The sequence below is a fragment of the Paroedura picta genome, chromosome 17 (assembly GCF_049243985.1).
Source record: "Paroedura picta isolate Pp20150507F chromosome 17, Ppicta_v3.0, whole genome shotgun sequence".
NCBI lineage: Eukaryota > Metazoa > Chordata > Lepidosauria > Squamata > Gekkonidae > Paroedura > Paroedura picta.
Window position 1 is genome coordinate 31,143 of NC_135385.1, and position 25,554 is coordinate 56,696.

At 48.8% G+C, this 25,554-nt stretch overlaps 1 protein-coding gene across 1 annotated transcript in view; it reads right to left on the reverse strand.

Moving 5' to 3' along the window:
- The window catches only part of LOC143827096 (dynein axonemal heavy chain 3-like), a 76,985-nt gene that overhangs the window by 21,701 nt on the left and 29,730 nt on the right, over window positions 1–25,554 (reverse strand). The window contains exons 11-22 of the mRNA XM_077316341.1: window positions 23,988–24,183; window positions 21,179–21,358; window positions 19,336–19,472; window positions 19,061–19,166; window positions 14,648–14,826; window positions 13,561–13,745; window positions 10,838–10,961; window positions 8,470–8,623; window positions 5,241–5,385; window positions 3,988–4,199; window positions 1,349–1,440; window positions 650–764 (exon numbers count right to left, since the gene is read on the reverse strand). Coding sequence (XP_077172456.1) covers window positions 650–764; window positions 1,349–1,440; window positions 3,988–4,199; window positions 5,241–5,385; window positions 8,470–8,623; window positions 10,838–10,961; window positions 13,561–13,745; window positions 14,648–14,826; window positions 19,061–19,166; window positions 19,336–19,472; window positions 21,179–21,358; window positions 23,988–24,183 — 1,825 coding nt within the window. The remainder of the gene's footprint in view (window positions 1–649; window positions 765–1,348; window positions 1,441–3,987; window positions 4,200–5,240; window positions 5,386–8,469; window positions 8,624–10,837; window positions 10,962–13,560; window positions 13,746–14,647; window positions 14,827–19,060; window positions 19,167–19,335; window positions 19,473–21,178; window positions 21,359–23,987; window positions 24,184–25,554) is intronic.

Here is a 25,554-nt window from a genome sequence, read left to right on the forward strand (position 1 = left end):
AGTGAGGGGGAGCTCACCACCTCCTGAGGCAGCCTATTCCACTGCTGAACTACTCTGACTGTGAACATTTTTTTTCCTGATATCTAGCCTAAATCGTTGTACTCATAGTTTAAACCCATTACTGTGTGTCATTTCCTCTGCAGCCAACAGAAACAGCCTCCTGCCCTCCTCCAAGTGACAACCTTTCAAATACTTAAAGAGGGCTATCACGTCCCCTCTCACCCTCCTTTTCTCCAGGCTGAACATTCCCAAGTCCCTCAACCTATCTTCATAGGGCTTGGTCCCTTGGCCCCAGATCATCCTCGTCGCTCTCCTCTGTACCCTTTCAATTTTATCCACGTCCTTCTAGAAGTGAGGCCTCCAGAACTGCACACAGGACTCCAGGGGTGGTCTGACCAGTGCCGTATACAATAGTCTTCAAACGTCTTCAAGCAAAGTCTTCTTCAAGCATAGTCTTCAAGCAAAGGTTGGAGACACACTTTTCTTGGATGCTTCAGGATGCTTTGGGCTGATCCTGCGTTGAGCAGGGGGTTGGACTAGATGGCCTCTATGGCCCCTTCCAACTCTATGATTCTGTGATTCTATGAACTATTAAGGACGAATTAGAGCCACCCTCTCCCCCCAGGCGATTGAAGAACGGGGGACTCACCGTGTCCCTATACTTGACAAAATTGAAGCATATGTTAACCCATTCCATTTTCATCTTCTCCATGTTCTTCTCCAAGGAGTACTCTTTGCTAGCTGCTGCCCCAATGGGCTCCAACCTAGAGGGAAACAGAAAGTAGGGAAGAAATCAGAACAAACTAACACATCCTGGAAGGGGAAAAGAAAAAATACAGAGGAATGTTCTCACTGAATTTGATTGCAAAATCAACCACCTAAAGCTTTGAAGGGCCCATCACTGCACAGCTGTCTCTGTACAACTGTGGGGAGATGGCTGCCCCTCATTAGAGTCCTCACACACTAGCTCTGGACCACAGGATTGGACTAGAAAACCTCCAAAGTTCCTCCCAGCTCTGGAAGTCTAGGACTTGGTGGGGAGGACTCTATGATTCATATCACTGGTCCACCACAAGCACTTCTAGGTCATTCCACAAGCGGAACCAAGAGGTGTGTGAATGGAGTTCCAGATCGCTGTATGACAAGAACAAGGTGCCTTTCCCCAAATAGCCCACACATTCAGTTCTTTAGTTCAGCTCCGAAAGTTATCACTTTTCCCATAAACATGAGTTGTAAAAAAAAACCCCACAAATTTTAAACGCTTCCTGGAAACGGCAAGCAGCACGAAATGCTTAGACTTTGTAGAAAAATACCCAGAGGAGATAAAAGACGGGGAGGTCTTCCTTACTTCTCGATGTGCTTTGACAGCCCATATTCCAACATGTTCATGAGAGAGGTTGTTTCATCAGGTCTGATCTCGTAGCCAACTATGTCGCTGATCTGGAAGCAAAGGGGAGAGAGATGGCAAAGAGTAAGATAAAAAGGTAAAGGTATCCCCTGGGCAAGCACCGGGTCATGTCTGAGCCTCCAGCGTTTTCATGGCAGACTCAATTCGGGGTGGTTTGCCAGTGCCTTCCCCAGTCATTACCACTTACCCCCCAGCAAGCTGGGTACTCATTTTACCGACCTCGGAAGGAGGGAAGGCTGAGTCCACCTTGAGCCGGCTGCTGGGATCAAACTCCCAGCCTCATGGGCAGAGCTTCAGACTGCATGTCTGCTGCCTTACCACACTGCACCACAAGAGGGTCATCGGCAAAGAGTAAAGGCTTGTAAAGATGGCAGAAAGCTGGAAAGCCTGTCATGGCCCCGTCTCCAGAGGGTGCCTCTGCACCACTGCCTGAGCTCATTCTGCCAGCTCCCTCGGAGGAAGAAGTGGAGGAGCTGGAGCAAAGCAGTAGGGAGCCACAACCAGGTCCCAGCCGGACAAGCACCGTGCCCTCTGCACCAGCATTGCCTCAGCCTGCAGCAACACCCCTGAATAGCCCAGACTCATCTCCAGAGCGCAGGAGGGAATGCAGGAGGACAACGTTGGCAACACGCAGGCAAAGTGCTCAGCTTAGACTACAGCAACAGGCGAGGTTGGGCTCAGGTGGGGCTCATTCATCGGAGGAAGGCTGAGTGCCAGGTGCTGCCACTTGGTGTGACAGCTCAGCTTGTTCTTAAGCACAGCCGAAGTGCTTCCCAGTGTGGCTGCAACTTTGTGCACATGTCCACCCGTTGCTTTGACTGGTTTCCTGCTCCCCAACGCTTCGGCGAAGCTCTGCTTGACTGACTCCCGGCTTGACCGTGCTTCACCCGACTAGACTACGCTTTGATTGAATGCTCCACAGATTCCTGGCTTGACCTTGGTAAAGATAAACGACAACTCTTTCGGTTCTCCTCTGGACTTCATCCACTAGCAATTCCTGATAAGACCCGGACTGGACTTTTGACTACTCTCTGGTACGCGCTTTGAACTTGCTTGACTTTGTAACCGTGCTTGCCCTTGCACTAACCTTGGTTAGGGCTGATCCTGCGTTGAGCAGGGGGTTGGACTAGATGGCCTGTATGGCCCCTTCCAACTCTATGATTCTGTGATTCTGTGATTCTATGATTCTAACCCTGCGTGTGCCAGGCTAGGGCAGCACACAGCCTGTCGCTTGGATCCTGTGTACTGCTAGAAGGCCCTTCCCAAGGATCGGAGACCTCTCTGGGACAGCATGGTAATGGGATGTAGAAAGGGGGATGGATGAGAGAAAATCTGGGATGTCCTTTCCCCGAAGGGCAGCAGAAGGACCTTCTGCTCACTGAAGTCAAGAGCCCCTTTGGATGCAAGCCTATAGAAATGTTTCCATTATCATGTAAAGCTCTGCCAAAACTACCGAAACTACCTTTCTGGTGGAGTGAAATACTTTTACTCCGTTAATCTCACTGACTTGTGTTGAGAAACAGCGATGCACGGACAGCTCAGGAGGAAGGCCATGCCGAAACCCAAGGTTTTGTTTATTTGTCTGTCTGTCATCTGCTGTTCTCACTGGGAGGCGAGCTGGGTTACAAATGGACTAGAACTAACTAGTCAACCGGCAAGCGGATTACAAAATAAGAACGATAACCATATATGAATGATGAAGCAAAGGTTCCTAGCGAAACAAAGCCATTGGGTCAGTCCAGCAGGCGGATTTCAAAATATGATCATCACTGAGTCGGACAGCGAAGATTCCTAGAAAAACAACATCATGCCGTGGGGATGGAACTGAAAAACGCATAATCCTGAGCAGAGGTCACTGCCTGGGCTGATCCATTACATCACAGGTTACATGTTCTATTCCCCTACCAGAACACCCTCTTGTACAATTCTGTCTTGCACATTTTTGCAAGATGATAGGAGAACAGGGGCCTTCCTGATAACATCCAGCAGACTGGGGGAGCCTTGTCCCAATGAACAATGTTGGAGCTAAGGAATATAGCAGGAAAGACAGTCCTCCAGGTACATTAAGGCAGTGGTCCCCAACCCCCGGTCCAGGGACCGGCACCGGTCCGTGGGTCAGTCGGTACCGGGCCACAACTCCTCCTCGTCCTCCTCCCCGGCTGCTGCCTCAGGGTCTGCCCTGCCACTCTGCCGACAGCTCACCATAGGTGCTCTCCGGCGGCCACTATGGCTGGGCTCCCCCTTGGCGTGGCACTGCACAGCTGCTGCTGGCAGCGCCCCCCAATGGGCAGTGGGAAGTCAGGGGCGCCAGCGGGAAAGCAAGCAGAGCAGGGGCTCAGGCGGCAGCAGTGACATCCCTCGGCAAAAGACTAACCCCCCCTTGGGGCCTCAGCAAAATTGTCAAGCGTTGACCGGTCCCCGGTGATAAAAAGGTTGGGGACCATTGCATTAAGGGACTTGTCAGCCACAGAAACTGAGCCTGTATATCCTCCTCCTTTTTCAACACATCTGCTGCGTACAGCCTTAAAGCCCGTGTTCATCTGACAGCCCACCCCTGGCCCAAATACACTTGACAGTACCTGCTCCCAGTGTCTGTCCTTCATCCCACGATTGCAGGCGATCGAGAGGACCGGCAGGTGCTGCTTGAATTTGTCGATTTTAAATTTGACGTTCTCTGCCAGGCGCTTCGGCCCCGGTAGGTCTAGAAAGGTCTTTGTCAGTTTGTACATGGTCCTCCACATGGTTCCCACATCTTCGGTGATTTCCTCGGCATTCAAGTCCTGGAGGGGCCCTGCACAAAGAGGGAGGGGGGGAGCACTGTCAGGAGCCAAAATGGGCCCCACTAAAGTTTCCTGGCAAATCACAGAATCCTAGAGTCGGAAGGGACCTCCAGGGTCATCTAGTCCGACACAGAAATTAAGTAAACATCCAAACATAGAATCATAGAATCATAGAACCAGAAAAATTACTCTGGTGAGAGTATTCCATACTGGAAGAGTTTTGCACTGCCCTGGTAACTGCAGAAACAAACATTAACAATTCCCTCAGGAACGAGCTCCCCGAAGAGATCAGGGCCCTGTCCGAACTCCCAAAATTCCACAGGGCCTGCAAAAGGGAGCTCCTCCACCAGGCTTTTGCCTGAGACCGACAAAAGGTTCCCCCTCAGACATCCCCTCCATGGCCTGAACCAGTCTGTCCTCTCTAAGGGCCTTAGCTAAGTTCCTGTTCATGTTATATTGCTGCTTAAGATCACTGGAATGGTGTTATTTAGATCTGTTGTCGTTGTATTGGTTCAAGTCATATATTAATTCGTTCCATGTATCCCCCACATGTGGTATGTAAACCGCCCTGAGCCATATGGAATAGAATAGAATAGAAAATAGAATAGAGAATAGAATAGAATAGAAAATAGAATAGAAAATAGAATAGAAGAGAAGAGAAGAGAAGAGAAAATAGAATAGAAAATAGAATAGAAAATAGAAGAGAAGAGAAGAGAAAATAGAAGAGAAAATAGAAGAAAAAATAGAAGAGAATAGAAGAGAAGAGAAAATAGAATAGAATAGAAAAGAGAAGAGAAGAGAAGAGAAGACAGAATAGAAGACAGAATAGAAGACAGAAGAGAATAGAGAAGAGAAGAGAATAGAAGAGAAAATAGAAGAGAAAATAGAAGAGAAGAGAAAATAGAATAGAAAATAGAATAGAGAAGAGAAGGGAAGAGAAGAGAAGAGAAAATAGAATAGAATAGAATAGAATAGATTAGATTAGATTAGAATAGAATTTTAAAAAACGGTTTGTTGCAAACACCCTATCATCATGCAGTAAAAATCCTCACCATTCATCCATTCCTCCGACTTTACGCTAAAATTATACGCTGTCACCCAAAGCTGCTCAAAGGGCTGTTTGTTGGCAATTATGGTCCGCAGCAGTGGAAATTGGCTCTTCTCTCGTTCAAGCAGCTCCTCTTCCCTGTTAATAGTCTGTTCACAAGAAAAGCAGGATGTAAAAGAAACAAGTTCTTTATTTCAGGCATTGGGAAGAAGCACTAAAATGATGTTATGCCATTTGTGATTGTGAGCTGCTCTGAACCCTCTGGGGAAGGGCAGCATATAAATAGAAGCTGCAATAGTTTTATCTTTCAGGTGGGTGGTCGTGTTGGCTTGAGAAGAAGAGCTGGTTCTTATATGCCGCTTTTCCCTACCCGAAGGAGGCTCAAAGCGGCTTCCAGTCGCCTTCCCTTTCCTCTCCCCACAACAGACACCCTGTGGGGTGGGTGAGGCTGAGAGAGCCCTGAGATTACTGAAGAAGAAGAAGAGCTGGTTCTTATATGCCGCTTTTCTCTACCTGAAGGAGTCTCTTAGTGACTTCCAGTCACCTTCCCTTTCCTCTCCCCACAACAGACACCCTGTGAGGGAGGGGAGGCTGAGAGAGCCCTGAGATTACTGAAGAAGAAGAAGAGTTGGTTCTTATATGCTGCTTTTCTCTACCCGAAGGAGGCTCAAAGCGGCTTACAGTCTCCTTCCCTTTCCTCTCCCCACAACAGACACCCTGTGGGGTGGGTGAGGCTGAGAGAGCCCTGAGATTACTGAAGAAGAAGAAGAGTTGGTTCTTATATGCTGCTTTTCTCTACCCGAAGGAGGCTCAAAGCGGCTTACAGTCTCCTTCCCTTTCCTCTCCCCACAACAGACACCCTGTGGGGTGGGTGAGGCTGAGAGAGCCCTGAGATTACTGAAGAAGAAGAAGAGCTGGTTCTTATATGCCGCTTTTCTCTACCTGAAGGAGTCTCTTAGTGACTTCCAGTCACCTTCCCTTTCCTCTCCCCACAACAGACACCCTGTGAGGGAGGGGAGGCTGAGAGAGCCCTGAGATTACTGAAGAAGAAGAAGAGTTGGTTCTTATATGCTGCTTTTCTCTACCCGAAGGAGGCTCAAAGCGGCTTACAGTCTCCTTCCCTTTCCTCTCCCCACAACAGACACCCTGTGAGGGAGGAGAGGCTGAGAGAGCCCTGAGATTACTGAAGAAGAAGAAGAGTTGGTTCTTATATGCTGCTTTTCTCTACCCGAAGGAGGCTCAAAGCGGCTTACAGTCTCCTTCCCTTTCCTCTCCCCACAACAGACACCCTGTGGGGTGGGTGAGGCTGAGAGAGCCCTGAGATTACTGAAGAAGAAGAAGGGTTGGTTCTTATATGCCGCTTTCCCCTACCCGAAGGAGGCTCAAAGCGGCTTCCAGTCGCCTTCCCTTTCCTCTCCCCACAACAGACACCCTGTGGGGTGGGTGAGGCTGAGAGAGCCCTGAGATTACTGAAGAAGAAGAAGAGCTGGTTCTTATATGCCGCTTTTCTCTACCTGAAGGAGTCTCTTAGTGACTTCCAGTCACCTTCCCTTTCCTCTCCCCACAACAGACACCCTGTGAGGGAGGGGAGGCTGAGAGAGCCCTGAGATTACTGAAGAAGAAGAAGAGTTGGTTCTTATATGCTGCTTTTCTCTACCCGAAGGAGGCTCAAAGCGGCTTACAGTCTCCTTCCCTTTCCTCTCCCCACAACAGACACCCTGTGAGGGAGGAGAGGCTGAGAGAGCCCTGAGATTACTGAAGAAGAAGAAGAGTTGGTTCTTATATGCTGCTTTTCTCTACCCGAAGGAGGCTCAAAGCGGCTTACAGTCTCCTTCCCTTTCCTCTCCCCACAACAGACACCCTGTGGGGTGGGTGAGGCTGAGAGAGCCCTGAGATTACTGAAGAAGAAGAAGAGTTGGTTCTTATATGCCGCTTTTCCCTACCCAAAGGAGGCCCAAAGCAGCTTACAGTCTCCTTCCCTTTCCTCTCCCCACAACAGACACCCTGTGAGGTGGGTGAGGCTGAGAGAGCCCTGAGATTCCTGCTCGGTCAGAACAGTTTTATCAGTGCTGTGGCGAGGCCAAGGTCACCCAGCTGGCTGCATGTGGGGGAGTGCAGAATCGAACCCGGCATGCCAGATTAGAAGTCCACACTCCCAACCACTACACCAAACTGGCCCTCATAGTTTGAGACCAGGGGCATCTTGGAGACCAACATGCACACGAACGAAAGCGTAGCCCCAGAATTAAACTTTGTTGGTCTTCAAGGTGCCCCTGGGCTCAAACTTTGTCCTAGTTTTACCTTTGCAAGTTTCCCCCTTGAATAGGGGCAGGGATAAGAAACGTGATCCCGTGCAGAATGAGCTGGGATTATCCATGCACCACCGGAGAACTCCCAGGCCATTCTCGTACGCTCTTCCCGATGGCCAAACTCTTCCCTTGTGGGCACGGAATGCTATGACACTGTTGGCAAAACAAAACCAGAGTCCAGTCGCACCTTGAAGACTAACAGAGATTTATTCAGGGCGTGAGCTTTCGAGGGCAAGTCTGAGGAAGAGTGCTTTCCCTCGAATAAATCTTTGTTGGTGTTAAAGGTGCGACTGGACTCTGGTTTTATTGTGCTGCTTCAGACCAACACGGCGACCCGTTTGAATAATTGCTGACAAAGTCTGTCTCCAACTGCAAGGAAGGACTGAGAGGATGCTGCATCGTGTGGATCAGGGGTAGTCAAACTGCGGCCCTCCAGATGTCCATGGACTACAATTCCCAGGAGCCCCTGCCAGCATTCGCTGGCAGGGGGCTCCTGGGAATTGTAGTCCATGGACATCTGGAGGGCCGCAGTTTGACTACCCCTGGTGTAGATAGTCTAGACCAGGTGTGGCCAAACTGTGGCTCTCCAGATGTTCAGGGACTATAACTGGACTACTACACTGTCAGAGAGCTCCTCCAATCAGGCATTTGACCGAGATGAATCCGACCTAAAACACCTGACCCCAAAACATCTGGCAGTCCCCTTCAAGCCACCCCCTCCATAATCTGAATGATTCTGACCCCCCCCTGCCCCCAGGGGTTCCGTTAAGGCTGTTCTATTGAAATTGTCTTATCCAAATCATTAGCCAGGTCACCGCTGCTGGACTTCCCATATCAGAACAGGCCAGGCTGTCCTCATAGTCTTACTTGCGGTGAAATTAGGGAAACATGTGCCAGCCAAGGCCCCAGTAGGAAAGCACTCACTTCGTATTCATTCAGAGCTTGATCCAGGTTCTTCTCCAGCTCACGAAACTTCTCCACGTTATTCTTCATTTCTTCCATGGTCATGACTTCCTTCTTGCGGAAGCTCTCCACCTCCCTGTTGTAGCCTTCCAGGATGGCCTCAAACTCAGAGCACCTGGGGGTGAGGAAGGAAGGCAGGGAGGTCGCAAAGCACGGAATCGTAGAGGTGGAAGGGACTTCCAGGGTCATCTAGTCCAACCCCCTGCACTATGCAGGGCACTCACAACTACCTGCTGACTCAAAGTGGCCCCAATTTTCTGCCCAAGCGATCCCCACCACCAAAAATCTCCAGAATTTAGCCTGGCCTGGAGGGAATTCACCTACCATCCCACAGTGGTGATCAGCAATTCCCTGGGTAGGCAAGGAAGGGCCACAAGAGACAAACACCGGCACATCCCTTCCTGCCCACCTACTCACTATCTGCCTAAATGCATAAAATCAGCATTTCTCTCAGATGACTATTTAAAGGTAAAGGTATCCCCTGGGCAAGCACTGACCCTTGGGGTGACGCCCTTCAGCGTTTTCATGGCAGACTCAATACGGGGTGGTTTGCCGGTGCCTTCCCCAGTCATTCCCGTTTACCCCCCAGCCAGCTGGGTACTCATTTTACCGACCTCAGAAGGAGGGAAGGCTGAGTCCACCTTGAGCCGGCTGCTGGGATCGAACTCCCAGCCTCATGGGCAGAGCTTCAGGCTGCATGTCGGCTGCCTTACCACTCTGCACCACAAGAGGCTCTTAGATGACTAGCCTCTGCTTAAAAACTTCCAAAGATGGAGAACCCACCACCTCCCGAGGAAGCCTGTTCCACTGAGGAACCGCTCTAAATGTCAGGAACTTCTTCCGGAGGTTTAGCTGAAAATTCTTTTGAATAAATTTCAATGCATTGGTTCTGATCCAGCCCTCTGGGGCAACAGAAAATATCTTCCAGTTCCCTTCTCAGCATCAAAACCCAGGTGTAATGAGACAGGTGCCTGTGTTTGGCTGCCCATGTCTAAGGTACGACTGACCATGGGAACGGGCTGGGTTTTAACAAAAGCAGAAGGTGGGGATGAGGGGAGCGAAGCCCTGCCCTCTCCTTTGCTTTACCCTGCTTCCAGCATGATCCATGCTCTCATGGCCCAAGCTGGGAGAAAGTTTCAGGTGAGCTGTCCTGTTGGTTTGCAGTAGACAGGGGTAGTCAACCTGTGGTCCTCCAGATGTCCATGGACTACAATTTCCATGAGCCCCTGCCAGCATTTGGACATCTGGAGGACCACAGGTTGACTACCCCTGCAGTAGAAGATTGGAATCCAGTTGCACCTTAAAGACCAAGGAGATTTCGATGGTAGAAACTTTCAAGCCTCTTTCTAAGTAGCTGACAGATTCTGAAAAAAGAGAGCTTCAGTTCTTGAAAGCTTCTATCCTAGAGTCTCGTTGGTCTTTAGGATGCTACTGGATTGAAATCTTGTTCAGGCTGGTGGGGAAGGGGGAAAACGCCTTAATGTGATGGAATAAGTCCCCCGCAGGGCTTTACGCTCAACGGGGGAGAATCTCCTGATCGTTCCTGGCCCTAGAGAAGCGCGCCTGGCCTTGACCAGGGCCAGGGCCTTTTCGGTCCTGGCCCCTACCTGGTGGAACGAGCTCCCGGGTGAGCTGCGGGCCCTGCGGGATTTACCAGCTTTCCGCAGGGCCTGCAAGACGGAGCTCGTCCGCCAGGTTTTTGGTTGAGGCCGGGGTCAGCGAATGAGTGCCAACATTCCCCCCCCCCAGGCCTAGCATCTCCTCCCCACCGCTCTGATAGCAGGGGTGGGAATAATAACTTCTGCCATGTTGGGATTGTTTTAAAGTCTTTTAATGGGTATTTTAATGGGGATAGGACTGTTGTGACCCACCACGAGCCTACAGGGAGTGGCGGGAAATAAATCTAAATAATAATAATAATAATAATAATAATAATAATAATAATAATAATAATAATAATAATAATAATAATAATAATAATAAAGGACGCAGAAAGAAGGGCAGGATTTAGTTCCATTAAGCGGCAGTTTTGCTAAAAATGGGCCTGTGCATCCTCTTGCTTGAGCTGTGAATTGTGGGGACAGATACACAATCACACATACACACAGAGTTCTCTTTCACAACTAGCTTAACCCTTATTCGGGGTTTTTAAAAACCTCAATAATGCTGTACTATGTTGTAAAATTTAGACCCAGTGTCAATGTAGAGTTTTTATCTTTGCATTTTAACCAGTTTTCAAGTGTGAGACAAACACTTTGAGGTTAACACTGGATCCCTCTCTCTCTCTGTTTAAGTTCACGAGGTTTGGATTCCCCCGTCGCAAACTTGCCTTTTGATGAGAGTGAGCTCCACGTGATCCCTCCTGTTCATCAGCTGATTCCTGCTGGTTTCAAAGATGACCTCAATCTCGTCTGGCCAGTGGAGGACTGTGCTGTTCAGTTTGATGTCCTCATCTAGAATCATAGAATCATAGTCCCCATGGTGTAAGCATAGGTTTCTTAGAATCAGAGAGTTGGAAGGGGAAGAAGAATCATAGAATCATAGAGTTGGGAGGGGCCACACAGGCCATCTAGTGCAACTCCCTGCTCAATGCAGGATCAAAGAATCATAGAGATCATAGAGTTGGAAGGGGCCACACAGGCCATCTAGTCCAACCCCCTGCTGAATGCAGGATCAAAGAATCATAGAGATCATAGAGTTGGAAGGGGCCACACAGGCCATCTAGTCCAACCCCCTGCTCAATGCAGGATCAAAGAATCATAGAATCATAGAGTTGGGAGGGGCCACACAGGCCATCTAGTCCAACCCCCTGCTCAATGCAGGATCAAAGAATCATAGAATCATAGAGTTGGGAGGGGCCACACAGGCCATCTAGTCCAACCCCCTGCTCAATGCAGGATCAAAGAATCATAGAGATCATAGAGTTGGAAGGGGCCACACAGGCCATCTAGTCCAACCCCCTGCTCAATGCAGGATCAAAGAATCATAGAGATCATAGAGTTGGAAGGGGCCACACAGGCCATCTAGTCCAACCCCCTGCTCAATGCAGGATCAAAGAATCATAGAATCATAGAGTTGGAAGGGGCCACACAGGCCATCTAGTCTAACCCCCTGCTCAATGCAGGATCAAAGAATCATAGAGATCATAGAGTTGGAAGGGGCCACACAGGCCATCTAGTCCAACCCCCTGCTCAATGCAGAATCATAGAGTTGGAAGGGGCCACACAGGCCATCTAGTCCAACCCCCTGCTCAATGCAGGATCATAGAGATCATAGAGTTGGAAGGGGCCATAGAGGCCATCTAGTCCAACCCCCTGCTCAATGCAGGATCAAAGAATCATAGAATCATAGAGTTGGAAGGGTCCATAGAGGCCATCTAATCCAACCCCCTGCTCAACGCAGGATCAGCCCAGAGCATCCTAAAGCATCCAAGAAAAGTGTGTATCCAACCTTTGCTTGAAGACTGCCAGTGAGGGGGAGCTCACCACCTCCTTAGGCAGCCTATTCCTCTGCTGAACTACTCTGACTGTGAAAAATCTTTTCCTGATATCTAGCCTATATCGTTGTACTTGAAGTTTAAACCCATTACCCATTAAACCCATTACTGCGTGTCTAGGAAAACAACACTGGAGGAGCGTCCGCTGAACAGACAAGACCGACATATCTGGATTGCACTTCCGGGGCATCGCGCACATTATCACAGTGATGCTCGTGACAGCCTTGTAAAGCGGGTCAATATTCTCATTCCCCTATTGCAGAAGGGATTTTTTAAACAATATATATTCATTTATTTAACTATATTTATAACACCACCCTCCCTTGCGGCTCAGGGAAGTATACAACAAAAAATGGAGTACAATAAAAAAAAAATTGGTACACTACACAAGCATTCATGAACTTATATAGAGAATTTGTAACTTCACTGACATTTAAAGGCATTATAACTTTACAGATTCTGCATCTGTAGTAATTGTTAACTGCAGTAATTGTGGTTGTCAGTCTTTGAGAGCATTTTCGGGTTACACTGAATGTACTCTGGTGGTGGGAGGGTCCCCCTGGGTCTCTAGTCCTGTTTTCTTTGATCCTGACCAAAGGCTTGGCGGAAGAGCTCCATTTTGCAGGCCGTGCAGGTGAGGCTCACATTAAGGCCACCTGGTGAACTTATGGCTCAGGTGAGATTTGCACTGGCAACAGGAGGTCCCTTCCAACTCTATTATTCTATGACTGGCTTCAAAGCCCGTTCCTAAGAACAGGCCTTGAAAGGGCCCCCTCCCCTGGCCCCCAGTCAGGCAGCTTAAGGTGGCTTTGGGCCGCAGTGCACAACCAGATCAAGTGGGGAGAGTGGGAGCTGGCCAGCTCATTAGCAGGCCCAGCCTAGCAGGCCGGGAGGCCCTTGTTAGCAGGCCCTGCTTAGCAGGCCAAGAGGCCCTTTGCCCAGGGCACTCTCCCCTTACCTGCTGGCTCCAAGCACTGAGGCGCATCTGAGAGCAAAGAGGCTAAAGTCCAGGGACGGAGGGCAGGAGCTGCAGGGGCAGGGCCAATCAGAGTGCAGCCAGCTGCACCCTGATTGGCCCTATTCCAACTTGGACATCTGGACACATCCCCCCCCCCCCCCCCAGGCTGTTTCACAAATATATTGAGGAACAACAATGGATAAGGATTCTATAATTCTTCTAACCATCCACCGCTTTTTTCCCAGGCCACTAAGTTACAGGAGTCCTAATCCTTGTAACCAACTACAGACCAAGAATATCAATTAATACGATGTCCTACACCCCCCCCCCCAATAACACTTGTATCCTCTTCCCAGGAGCTCAAGGCAACACACACTAGGTGATGCTATTTTACCCTCACAATAATTGTGTGAGGTCGGTCAGGCCTCGAGAGCCTGATCCACGGATGCCGCAGGCTCCCTAAGACCTCAACTGGTACTTTGGAAAGAAAGCCAGGGAGTTTGCAATCCCAATCTCCAGAGGAGAACATCTGAGGGAAACTCAGGTGAGGATTTTCCAAACGTCTGGTTTGAAAAGAGTTGCCATTTTCCGACCGTACATGGGAGATCAGCGTAGTTCATCAAGAATTCCAGCCGGTAGATGGCCTCTCGGATCTCACGCCGCAGCTTGAAAACAGTCACCTCGCTGGATTTCTTCAAATACGCCGTGAGCTCGACAAGCTCTTCTGTGGTCAGTGGCACTTCGGTGACTTTGTCTGCAATTATATTGTACTGGTTGCAAATGCTACAACAGGAACAGAAGAGAAACAGGTCATTCCAACAGTCACGGTAGAGGAAAAACGTTTTGGGGCAGTCGCAAACAGTCCTAATAATTTAATAATTCTGCGGCGAGCCGAGTGAATCTTCATAAACGAGATGCCGTCGCTAATCTGTTCCAGACGGTTAATGACACTCTGAGAACACCGTCTACAGTTCCATGATTCTGCCGCTTTTTCAAGGGCTGAAGGACAGGAGGTAAGAAACAGGATGGCCTTCCAAAAGGACAGACAAAGTTGTGGGTGGGAGGTCTATCAATGGCTGCTCATCGCAATGATCCAATCAAACACAGCAGGCCCCTGCGTACAAGTTGTGGGTGCAACACCAGGGCGAGCTCCAGCCTTCATGCTCTGAATTATTATTGTTAATACTGATGCGAAAGCAGAAAAATAGGCTCCCAATAGAAATAAAGGGATCAGAAATGAACTCCAATTGGTGGCCCGCAACGTAGCAAAAAGTTACAATGACAACCATGGGGAACCTTCATTGGCTCTCCAGGGGAACTGGTTGGCCATTCTTTGAGATGAGATGCTAGACTTGGGTAGATCATGAGTCTGATCCAGCAGGGGTCTTCTTATGTTATGTGGAAGAGGGATACGGAAGAGGGAACAATGGTACCTTCTCAGCACTAAGGAACGACATGGCTTGTTTGTTTGTGACTCACGGTGTAGCAAAAAGTTACAGTGGCAACACAGGGAAACAAAAAAGAAACTGAAGAGGGAACAATTGCACCTCCTGCCCAACACGAAGGAACATGTATCTTTTGGCTTGTTTGGCCCATAATGTAGAAGCTTTTCCGCTGCCCTCCCGAAATCTGCAGTCTCCCCACGCCCCTGCTCTGGACAGCCCGACATCCTCTCTGCCACTCACCCCCAGTTCAGTTCCCTGTTTTCCTCGACTTCAAACTGAATCAGCCTGTCCTTCAGCTTCTGAGTCCGAAAACAAAGTTCCTCGTTCAGCTTCAAGGCATCCAGGCAAAACATGGCCAGGGGGACCGTGACATGCATGGAGGCAATTTCTTTCTTCAGCTTGGTCAAGCCATCGATCTTCTGCGGGGGGGGGGGGTTTGAATAGACATAATAATAAAGATTAACGACAATAACACCCAGTAGGGTCATTTCAGGCTGTCTCCAAGAACCGTGGCCCTTATTCCTACAGAGTCCGAGGCAACATAGATCAAAATTGGAAAATACTAAGCAACTATAACCTTACATGCTTTCAGGATGGATGACTAAAGATGAAAATCTGCTCCTCTCCCCAGTCCTCTGTTCTGGATGGATACATTAACTTACACGAGATAATGGAATCCCTGAATGTTTGACCTACGCATGCTCATTCATTGTGGAGTCAGCATGCTGCTAGGACAGACACAAAAGATCCAGCATCTGGTTTCATGCATTTTTTTAAACCTTAATAGCAACTGCAGGAGAAGGAGGAGTTTTATACCCTGCTTTTCACTGACCAAAGGTGGCTCAAAGGGGCTTACAATCGCCTGCCCTTCCTCTCCCCACAACAGACACCCTGTGGGGTAGGCGGGGCTATCAGGACTGTGGTCACCCAGCTTGCTGCATGCGAAGGAGCAAGGGATCAAACCCTGCTCACCAGATTAGAAGCCGTCCCTCTTAACCACTACGCCATGCTAAAAGGTGCATCCGGGCATAGTACAGAGGAAAGGAATACCTCCTCCCTCCTCTACCCCTTTTCCCGGATATAAGACACACAGATACATAAACTTCCTACTAGCCATCAATAGGGAAGAAAACAGATGGAAAAAGGATTTATGCTAGGAAAATGGGACAGGAGAAAGTGTTATCCCCTCCCAGACCCACATGCTCCAAACCCCCCATCCCAATCCACCATGACAGCCGCTCTGTAACCTTAAAAAGACACTGGGAGTGGGATAATTTTTCACAGTCAGAGTAGTTCAGCAGTGGAATAGGCTGCCTAAGGAGGTGGTGAGCTCCCCCTCACTGGCAGCCTTCAAGCAAAGGTTGGATGCACACTTTTCTTGGATGCTTTAGGATGCTTAGGGCTGATCCTGCGTTGAGCAGGGGGTTGGACCAGATGGCCTCTATGGCCCCTTCCAACTCTATGATTCTGTGATTCTATGATTCTAATTGTCCCGGTGGTGATCTGGCAGCTTGCCAGAGAAAAACCACTCTGGCCGTTATTTTCCAATATAAAATTACACAGCCCCTTAATTTGAATGGAAACAGAAGCCCCTGGTTATCCACGGCTCTTTACTTCAACTTTGCTTTTCATCCTTCACTGTTCTGCCATCCAGTTCAAGAAGCCAGCAAGGGTTTAAAGATTACCAATCTCAGGAGGAAAAGGCTGCGTAAAAAAGCCTGAAGTCAAAACTTCCAGGGCTCTCGACGCTGTGAAGTTTTACCGGGGGCTGAGAAGCGCTAGCTGGAGTTCGGCGGCAGCACGGACAAAAAAGGGTTTTATCTGGGAATCTGTGATTCAGGGCACAGTCCAGGCGCCACCCTGCGAGGGACTTCTGATCCTGACATAAAAGCCTGCTTTCTCCTTGCAAAAGGGTCCAGATCAGAATTCGAAAAATTAACATACGGAACGCTGGCTGGAGCTGAACTTTACATCACAGGCCACTGTCACCCTTTGAAATAAGAGCTGCTTCAGTATTCACTGCAGTTCCCACTCTTTTTGCTGAGGACGGTCACCAGCAGGGCCTTGGGGGCTCCCTCTGACCCCGGCAGATTTGGGAAGGAAACCCACACAATTGTGCTGCGTTTCCCCTCACACCCGGCATCCTTAGAATCATAGAACGATAGAGTTTGAGGGGACCTCCTGGGTCATCTAGTCCAACCCCCTGCACTATGCAGGACACTCACAACCCTCTCGCTCATCCACTGTCACCTGCCACCCCCTTGAGCCTTCCCAGAATCAGCCTTGGTCAGGAGCTTATTAGAATCACAGAATCCTAGAGTTGGAAGGGGCCACACAGGCCATCTAGTCCAACCCCCTGCTCAACGCAGGATCAGCCCAGAGCATCCTAAAGCATCCAAGAAAAGTGTGTATCCAACCTTTGCTTGAAGACTGCCAGTGAGGGGGAGCTCACCACCTCCTTAGGCAGCCTACTCCACTGCTGAACTACTCTGACTGTGAATTTTTTCCCCCTGATATCTAGCCTATATCGTTGTGCTTGAAGTTTAAACCCATTACTGCGTGTCCTCTCCTCTGCAGCCAACAGAAACAGCATCCTGCCCTCCTCCAAGTGAAAACCTTTCAAATACTTAGAGGGCTTTCATTATTGAAGGCCTAGTAGTAATGGCTTCTGGGATTCTGGGAGGAGGTCAAAACGTATGGTGATCCTGAACAGACCACGGAGAAGATAAACAACAGAAGCACAGGCTCAGCTTTCCCAGGGGTGGGGAGGCCGCCAAACATCCAAAAGCCATTAAACCAACAGCGCTGACTAATCTTTTCAGATTCAACTCAGACTTTACTCCAAAGCATGGTTTATATTCATCACAGTTTAGGACCCAAGTCGTGGTTTGCTGTTCAGGGCCACAGAAAACCTACCTCCCTGATGGGCCTGCGGCATGTCCAGCCACTTCCCATGGGGAAGAACCAGGAACATCGGGCCTTGGGGAGGCTGATCCCCAAATATTTATTATTTATTATATTTTTATACCACCCTCCCCGAAGGCTCAGGGCGGTTCGAATAAAACAGAAGCAGTGCAGGTAACTTATTTTCACAATAATAAAGTGACAACAACAAACTACCATAGAACAGTAGAAAAACAGAGAACATTAAATGAACGCCTACTGATAGCCCAGTGGGTTAGGTGGAATCATGGTGGGTGCCCTAGTTGGGAGGCTCAGGGGGAGGGCCCGTGGGAAGTGGGGGTTCAGGTCGACCTCAACCAAATGCCTGGCAGAGGAGCTCCCTTTTGCAGGCCCTGCGGAACTGTTCGAGTGACCTGATCTTGTCCAAGGAAGATCCAGCACCCAAGATGAAGAAGCAAGCTACTCCTGCCCTAAGATACCTTGTAAAGGTATCTTTGCAAAGCCATCCTAAGGGGGGGAGGTACATTTTTCTGCATCCACTGAAGACAATGGGCTTAGAAGGCTGTAACGGGTGGCACAAAGCACCTCGCCATGCTTATAGCAACAGTGACTAAAGGGAATATTTTAAACTTGAAATTTACCTGGAAGTGCCCTATTCTTTTAATCGAAACTGTCATGGGACAAATTAACACCCCCACCCATTAAATTCCCTTAGGAAGGGTGTCAGGAGGACGCTGGCTCCATTCTGAATACAATTCAGTTGGGTTTTCAAGCATGCCCCAGGAAAACTGGGGCTAACGCTGCTTGATCATTTGGTTTCTCATCCTCTGAGCATCCATGTTCATAAACTGCCTAAAGAAATGTACTATGATGAGACTCCTTGAGCCAAGGAGCACCTTTTCTTATGTGTTTTGCTTTCTGCGCTTCCAGTTGCCCTGATATCGCTCAGCTGGACAAAGCTTGGTTAACAGACATTTAAGCTGGAGGCTGGTTCCTTGGGCTCTGCAAAGGACACTCTTAGGCAGGTACATATATGCTGTCTAGACAGCTAAGATATGCTGGCCCCAGCAAAGGGCTGTCAAAGCAGCTGAGAAGTAGCCTTCCTGCCATGACCTTCCTCTACAGCAGTGGTCCCCAACCCCCGGTCCGGGGACTGGGACCGGTCCCTGGATCAGTCGGTCCCGGGCCGCAGCTCCTCCTCGTCCTCCTCCCCAGCTGCTGCCTTGGGGGCTGCCCTGCCACTCTGCCACCGGCTCACCTTTGGTGCTCTCCAGCGGCCGCCATGGCTGGGGCTCCCCCTCGGCATGGCACTGCACAGCTGCTGCTGGCAGCACCCCCCCAGCGGGCGGCGGGAAGTCAGGGGCGCCAGCGGGAAAGCAAGTGGAGCAGGGGCTCAGGCAGCAACGTCCTCGGCAAAAGACTACCCCCCCCCCGGGCCTCAGTAAAATTGTCAAGCGTTGACCGGTCCCCCGTGATAAAAAGGTTGGGGACCACTGCTCTACATGATCTTCTCGGGTGGTCTCTTTTCCAAGTACTGACCCTGCTTTGCTTTTGATTTACGGCTTCCTAACAAGGGGCTTCCAAAGCAGGTGAGAAGCAGAGTCGGTCTGCGTGACCTTCCTCTGCACAGTCTTCCTTGGTGGCCCCCCATTCAAGTGCTGACTGCTTAGCTCCCAAGAACTGACAAGATGGGGGCTATACCATACCGCTTTACAAGCCTACTTTGAGAGATCTATACCGCACTGTTACCTCCACAAAGTCATCCAGGTCGTGTCTTTTGCTTAAGAATTCCGTCACGTCTTGTTCTGCGTTGTTATTCAAGAGATCGCTGTACTTTCGGTACACATTTAGGTATCTTAAACACAGGGGGGGGGGGGGAGAAAACGTGAAAGAAACCAGCATTCTCCAATTGGGGGTCAAGGGCAATGAAACAGCAACTACGCCCACCCATCCCACATGCAAATATTATAACCACCCGCTCTCCTTTCTTTACAAGGTCAGCGGAATTAACAGCATGTACTCACTTCTGTGGACCAACAATGTTGCGGTCAAAGATCTCCGCCATTTTGCTTAAGAAATCTGAGACCAAAGATTCATCTTCTTGCACCGTGCGGAGAATTAGGTCTTCCCCTTTTAATTCTGGGAAAAGTTTAACTTGTACCTGGAAAGAAATGTGCCGCAAGAAAGGGAGGACGGTGAAAAGAGGATCAACACGGTGCGATACCCCCGGAGAAGACTCGCTTAAGTGAGCAATTTCATTGGCAACGGCCAACCATGCCAAAGGGGAAAAAAGCCAGCCCAATTAAATAAATCATCTGCGTCTGATCTACCCTGAAAGAAATGAAAGTCTGCTCTTAGGCTTCACTTGGAAACGTATCCTGCTGAGTCCAAGGGGGCTGGTGCCCTCGCTCATGTTGGAAACTTGTTGGTCTATGGCCATATTGAATAAATAGTTAGAATCACAGAATTCTAGAGTTGGAAGGGGCCATAGAGGCCATCTAGTCCAACCCGCTGCTCAACGCAGGATCAGCCCTAAGCATCCTAAAGCATCCAAGGAAAGTGTGTCTCCAACCTTTGCTTGAAGACTGCCAGTGAGGGGGGGGGGGCTCACCACCTCCTTAGGCAGCCTATTATAATAATAGTTCATCACGTTCTAACCCCCAGAGCCCCACATCTGAAATTCAGTTGTAAAAATGTTAAGGCTTCTGTAACTGGTGAGAAAGTTACAGAAGCCTGCTTGGACCGAGTTAATGGTTAATGCCTGCTTGGACCGAGCCCTGTGAAGATAGGTTGAGGGATTTGGGAAGGTTCAGCCTAGAGAAAAGGAGGTTGAGAGGGGACATGATAGCCCTCTTTAAGTATTTGAAAGGTTGTCACTTGGAGGAGGGCAGGAGGCTGTTTCTGTTGGCTGCAGAGGAGAGGACATCCCGCTTCCGAAATGGCCAATGATGGGCCTTGGACGGGGTGGGAAGGGGAGGGGCCCTGGGTGGGCGTGTCCACAGCTCTGCTTCCCAACCATATTCTACATCAGTGGTCCCCAACCTTTTTATCACCAGGGACCACTCAATGCCTTTTACTGAGGCCCGTGGGGGGGGTAGTTTACTCCTCTACTCTCAACCACTGCCCTAGCGCTCTCTGATTGCTATGGTAATGTTTAAACATCCCTTCAAAATAAAATACAGACACGCCACAACAATGAAGTGTGTTGTAAAGGGCTGGGGGGGATGAAGTAAAGGGCCGCGGGGGGGGGGAGAAGGCGTTCTTCGGGGCCCACCTCCAATTAGTCAAGGGACCACATGTGGTCCGCGGCCCACAGGTTGGGGATCGCTATTCTACATGATTGTACCACTTCCAGGATTTCTCAAAGTCTGAAGAATGTTTCAGGGGGTTCCCCAGGGTAAAATAACCGAGAAAGCTGCAGCAGAGTTTAGAAGAGTCCTTAGTTGAGGATTTGGTTCCTAATCTGAGGAGTGCAAACTGACGGGGGTCTCAAACCTAGGATCCTAGCAGCCAGGGCCAGGGTCGGTTCAAAGCTTTACAGCTGTGAGTTTCATCTGTAGTTGATTTTCACTTAATGCTGTTGAAATGATGGTTATTATCTGCTGCTACTTTTAATGCTGTAGCTTTCATGATGCTGGTGTTGCCATTTTCTCTTAAATGGCGGTTTTGCAACCCTTCCTGCGGGCTCATTCTATGGATGGAATGACTGGGCAGGTAAATGATTTATAAATAAAGAAACCAATGGAAAAATGATCCGTGGGTGCTCAGAATGAAAACGCCATGGATAAATAGCATGGATTTTTGCAAAAGTACTGAGAATTTCGGCTTCCCGTCATGTTTGTCATCGATTCTACAAAACGTACAGACCTTAGGCAGGCCCTCAGAATTCGTGAGGATCTCCAAGAAGCAGCGGCAGATTAAATTCCAACAATCTATCATGCGAGGCTGAAATACAATCGACGGCTCTTCCACGTCCAGCTTGATGACTAGCACTTGTGGTATGAAGAATTGCATCTCATTATAGGTTTCTCCAAAGTCGTTTCCCTCCTCGGAAAAAAAAAGGAGGAAAGACAAATTACGGGTGGTGAAGGGGAAAGGGGCAGAATTTGGGGGAATTACAGCCCCCTGCCGAAAAGACAATTCAAAATGAAAAACTGAGCTAAGCAGAAAGGAGCTGGTGAGAAGAATGCACAACCTATATTAGCACAAGTCTACCCAGAATCTTGTTTCTTTGTTCCATAAGAAGAAGACCTCTTGATAGTCTGTTGAGGGTCTCCTTCGAAATCTCTACCACTCCTCTTCCCCGTCTGGCCACCATTTTGTTCCAGTTCCTTCTGTCGCTATTTCAGTCTTTTACTCCTGCCTCTCTAGTATAATTCAGTGAGATTTGGCATAGCTCTAGTCATCCATCCCCCCAAAAAAACAAAAAGCAGAAGAACTTGGAAAAGCAGCCAGAAAGATCAGAGCAAGGGAGAATCGTCCTGACAAATTATAGGCCCCCATTCACACCTAAAATGCAAGAGGTAAATGTCACACAAGGGCAGGATAAACCAGCATTGCACACTGACTAGTTTTTGGCTGACTTATAGAATCATAGAATCATAGAGTTGGAAGGGGCCATACAGGCCATCTAGTCCAACCCCCTGCTCAATGCAGGATCAGCCCAGAGCATCCTAAAGCATGATAGATTATGTAATGCAATGATGCACTGTACTCTTATGTAATGACTTCATATAACCTGGTCTGAATGTCTGTAATAAATTTTGACTGATTGATTGATTGATACCTGATGCACTGAGTGTTAGTAGCTTAAAGCGACCATGTTTTTTAAGAATCCAAAACCTATCTCTGTTACTGGTGTACACAGAAATAGTTGAATTTTTGCCTCTGAACAACCTTGGGTGACCCAAGCATCTTGGGAGCTTGAAGAAAAACAGCTTCAAAATGGACTACAAAAGGGAATCGTTATTCCGTTGCCAGATGAATGTCGTATTTAATGTGTGCTTTGACATTTGGATGAGCATTCATTCTCTAACGGTAGTCATAGCCGATAAATTGTATCTTGTTTGATCCATTTTTGTAGTAGGTGAGTGTTGATCATTAGGAAAAGGCACAAGCCAAACCAGGAAACAAAATTCATCACAAACGTCGCCCCTGTTTGTGGTTCACGAACAGAAGTTCATGACAGGTCTACCGTTGATAGTAGTACCTGTAAAAGGGACTTAGGAGTTTTGGTGGACAATAAGTTGGTCATAGAATCACAGAATCATAGAGTTGGAAGGGGCCATAGAGGCCATCTAGTCCAACCCCCTGCTCAACGCAGGATTAGCCTCAAGCATCCTAAAGCATCCAAGAAAAGTGTGCATCCAACCTTTGCTTGAAGACTGCCAGTGAGGGGGAGCTCACCACCTCCTTAGGCAGCCTATTCCACTGCTGAACTACTCTGACTGTGAAAATTTTCCCCCTGATATCTAGCCTATATCGTTGCACTTGAAGTTTAAACCCATTACTGCGTGTCCTCTCCTCTGCAGCCAACGGGAACAGCATCCTGCCCTCCTCCAAGTGACAACCTTTCAAATACTTAAAGAGGGCTATCATGTCCCCTCTCAACCTCCTTTTCTCCAGGCTGAACATTCCCAAGTCCCTCAACCTATCTTCATAGGGCTTGGTCCCTTGGCCCCAGATCATCTTCGTGAGATGAGATGTTTCAGACTGTCATGTGCCCCCAAAATGGCTGAGCAGCCAGAAGTCGCTCGCTCCCTGATGCACAGCTGTTTTTCGGGCTTTCTGCAAACCCCACTGAAAGGTCCCCTTCAAAGCGGTGTGGTTTCAGTTCATGAACAGACCTCTTGGTTCCGTTCATGGTTTGGCTTGTGGTTTGACCCTGAGCCCCAAATTGAACCAGACTGCATTTTCCTGATCTGTGCCCATCCCTAATACTGAATGCAATCCTTTTTAAATACTTTCTTTGCTGTTGTTTTTATATTATACGTCTAGTACAGGAGAGGACAAATGGTGGCTTTCCAGATGTCCATATGCTCCAATCCCCATGAGCCCCTGCCAACATGTGCCCCTGCCAGCAGGGGAATTGTAGTCCATGGATATCTGAAGAGCCACATTTAGGCCACCCCAGCTCTAGTAGAAGGAGAAGGAGAAGGAGAAGGAGAAGGAGAAGGAGAAGGAGAAGAGTTGGTTCTTATATGCCGCTTTTGCCTACCCGAAGGAGGCTCAAAGCGGCTTACAGTCGCCTTCCCTTTCCTCTCCCCACAACAGACACCCTGTGAGGGAGGGGAGGCTGAGAGAGCCCTGATATCACTGCCCGGTCAGAACAGCTTTATCAATGCCATGGCGAGCCCAAGGTCACCCAGCTGGATGCATGTGGGGGAGTGCAGAATCGAACCTGGCATGCCAGATTAGAAGTCTGCACTCCTAACCACTACACCAAACTGGCTCTCTAGTAGAGAGAACTAGTAGATGAGTACTTCTGTTTTCTTACAGAATTGTACTAACAAGCAGCATACTAAGTTGAATTTGCTCCTCATGACTCCCTGAGAATTCTACAGCAGGTGCAAGAGTGTGACAGGACATCTCTAGAGGTCCAGGCTGTATATCCGCAACAGGAACCTTATCCAAAGAGCTCCGAAAGCCAAAGCAACACCACCAGCCCTGCCCCTACCTTGTGTATCTTAAAAAAAGTAAGGAGGTCTTCTAACGAATTAATGACCATCTCCCGAAGCTGCAAGGACATCAAGATCGCTACCGAAGCAAAATATTCTTCTATTTGCTGCGACGACTCAAAGTCATTCTGCGGGGCGAAGTGAAGCCATCTGTCCTTCTGCTCGATAAAGAGGTCCGCACACGTTGGGATCCACCTGTGATACAGAATACCAAGGGCAGAATGGTTCCTAACTATGGGGTGGACTCAACCAGGGCCTATTCTGCACACAACAGATAATGCACTTTCAATGCACTTTCGAAGCAGATTTTCCTGTTCTGCACAGGAAAATCCAGCTGCCAAAGCATATTGAAAGTGCATTATCCTACGTGTGCAGACTAGGCCCAGCTTTTCCACTCACTTATTTTCTTACTATGCCCCCTGTCTTACAGGGCTTTTATCCATACAGGTCTCAGGAGCCTTGACCATGACCGTTTATGCACTAGGAACTTCACTGCTCCAGCTCTCATGCAGGAGCAAAAATCGGGGGCAGATGAAGTGCACCAGGCCAAATGCTCCCCCGTGTGGGTACAGGAAGAGGTGGGGCAACCTGCCACGACTAAAACTCCAGCCTGCAGCCTGGCGTGAAACCTCCAGTGCATAAACGGTCCTTGCGAGGGAGGGTCAAAGAAAGGCATTCCTTTATTTTCATCAGCATCACCATGTTCAAATAGGCATGAGCGCATGCATGAAGGTAGAGCGTTTTGGACCAAGCTCTCTCATACCTGCGAGCTGAAGGCCGGTATTATGCGCATAGGATTCTGATTACAACTCGGAGTTGGTTGTAATATCGAAAACTTCTAGGATGAGTTTCAAAATCACAGGAGGAAACGACCCACGATGAAAGGTCTACTTTGAAAACGGAACGAAATCTAGAGTCTGTTCTGGTTGTTTCATTTACCATTAAAGTAGAGGCTGTATAAATATATTGTTAACTGGTTTTGATAGCCTGGGACAGGTTCTCTCTTATGGGTAGTCCGTCGTAAAACTTGTGGCTCCAAAACTGACCAAAACAACAAACGCCGGAAATAATGTTCTCATAGGAAGAGATGCCCTTGTCCACATCTACTCAGCAAACTACAGCCACCGAAAGATTTTGAGGCTAGGGGCAGGGTTTGGAAGCAAAATGTGGACATGAGTACAGAAATACCAGAGTAATGCATTCCCCTTTGGTTTCCAATTTGATCTGGGAAATCCAAAGAGCAAAAAAAAAAAACAACCCAGCACAATATGGAGCAGGGGTACTCAAACTGCGGCCCTCCAGATGTCCATGGACTACAATTCCCAGAAGCCCCTGCCAGCATTTGCTGGCAGGGGCTTCTGGGAATTGTAGTCCATGGACATCTGGAGGGCCGCAGTTTGACTACCCCTGATATGGAGGATGGTGCCAAACATGACTGGCAGCTCAGAGACTGTACAACCTCGGAATAAACTTTTACCCATTTTGCTTCTTTTTCACTTTGTTTAGACTTCTGCCAGTGGCTTCAGGAGAAGCCCAGACTGCTGGGATCTCATGGGCAATGTCAAA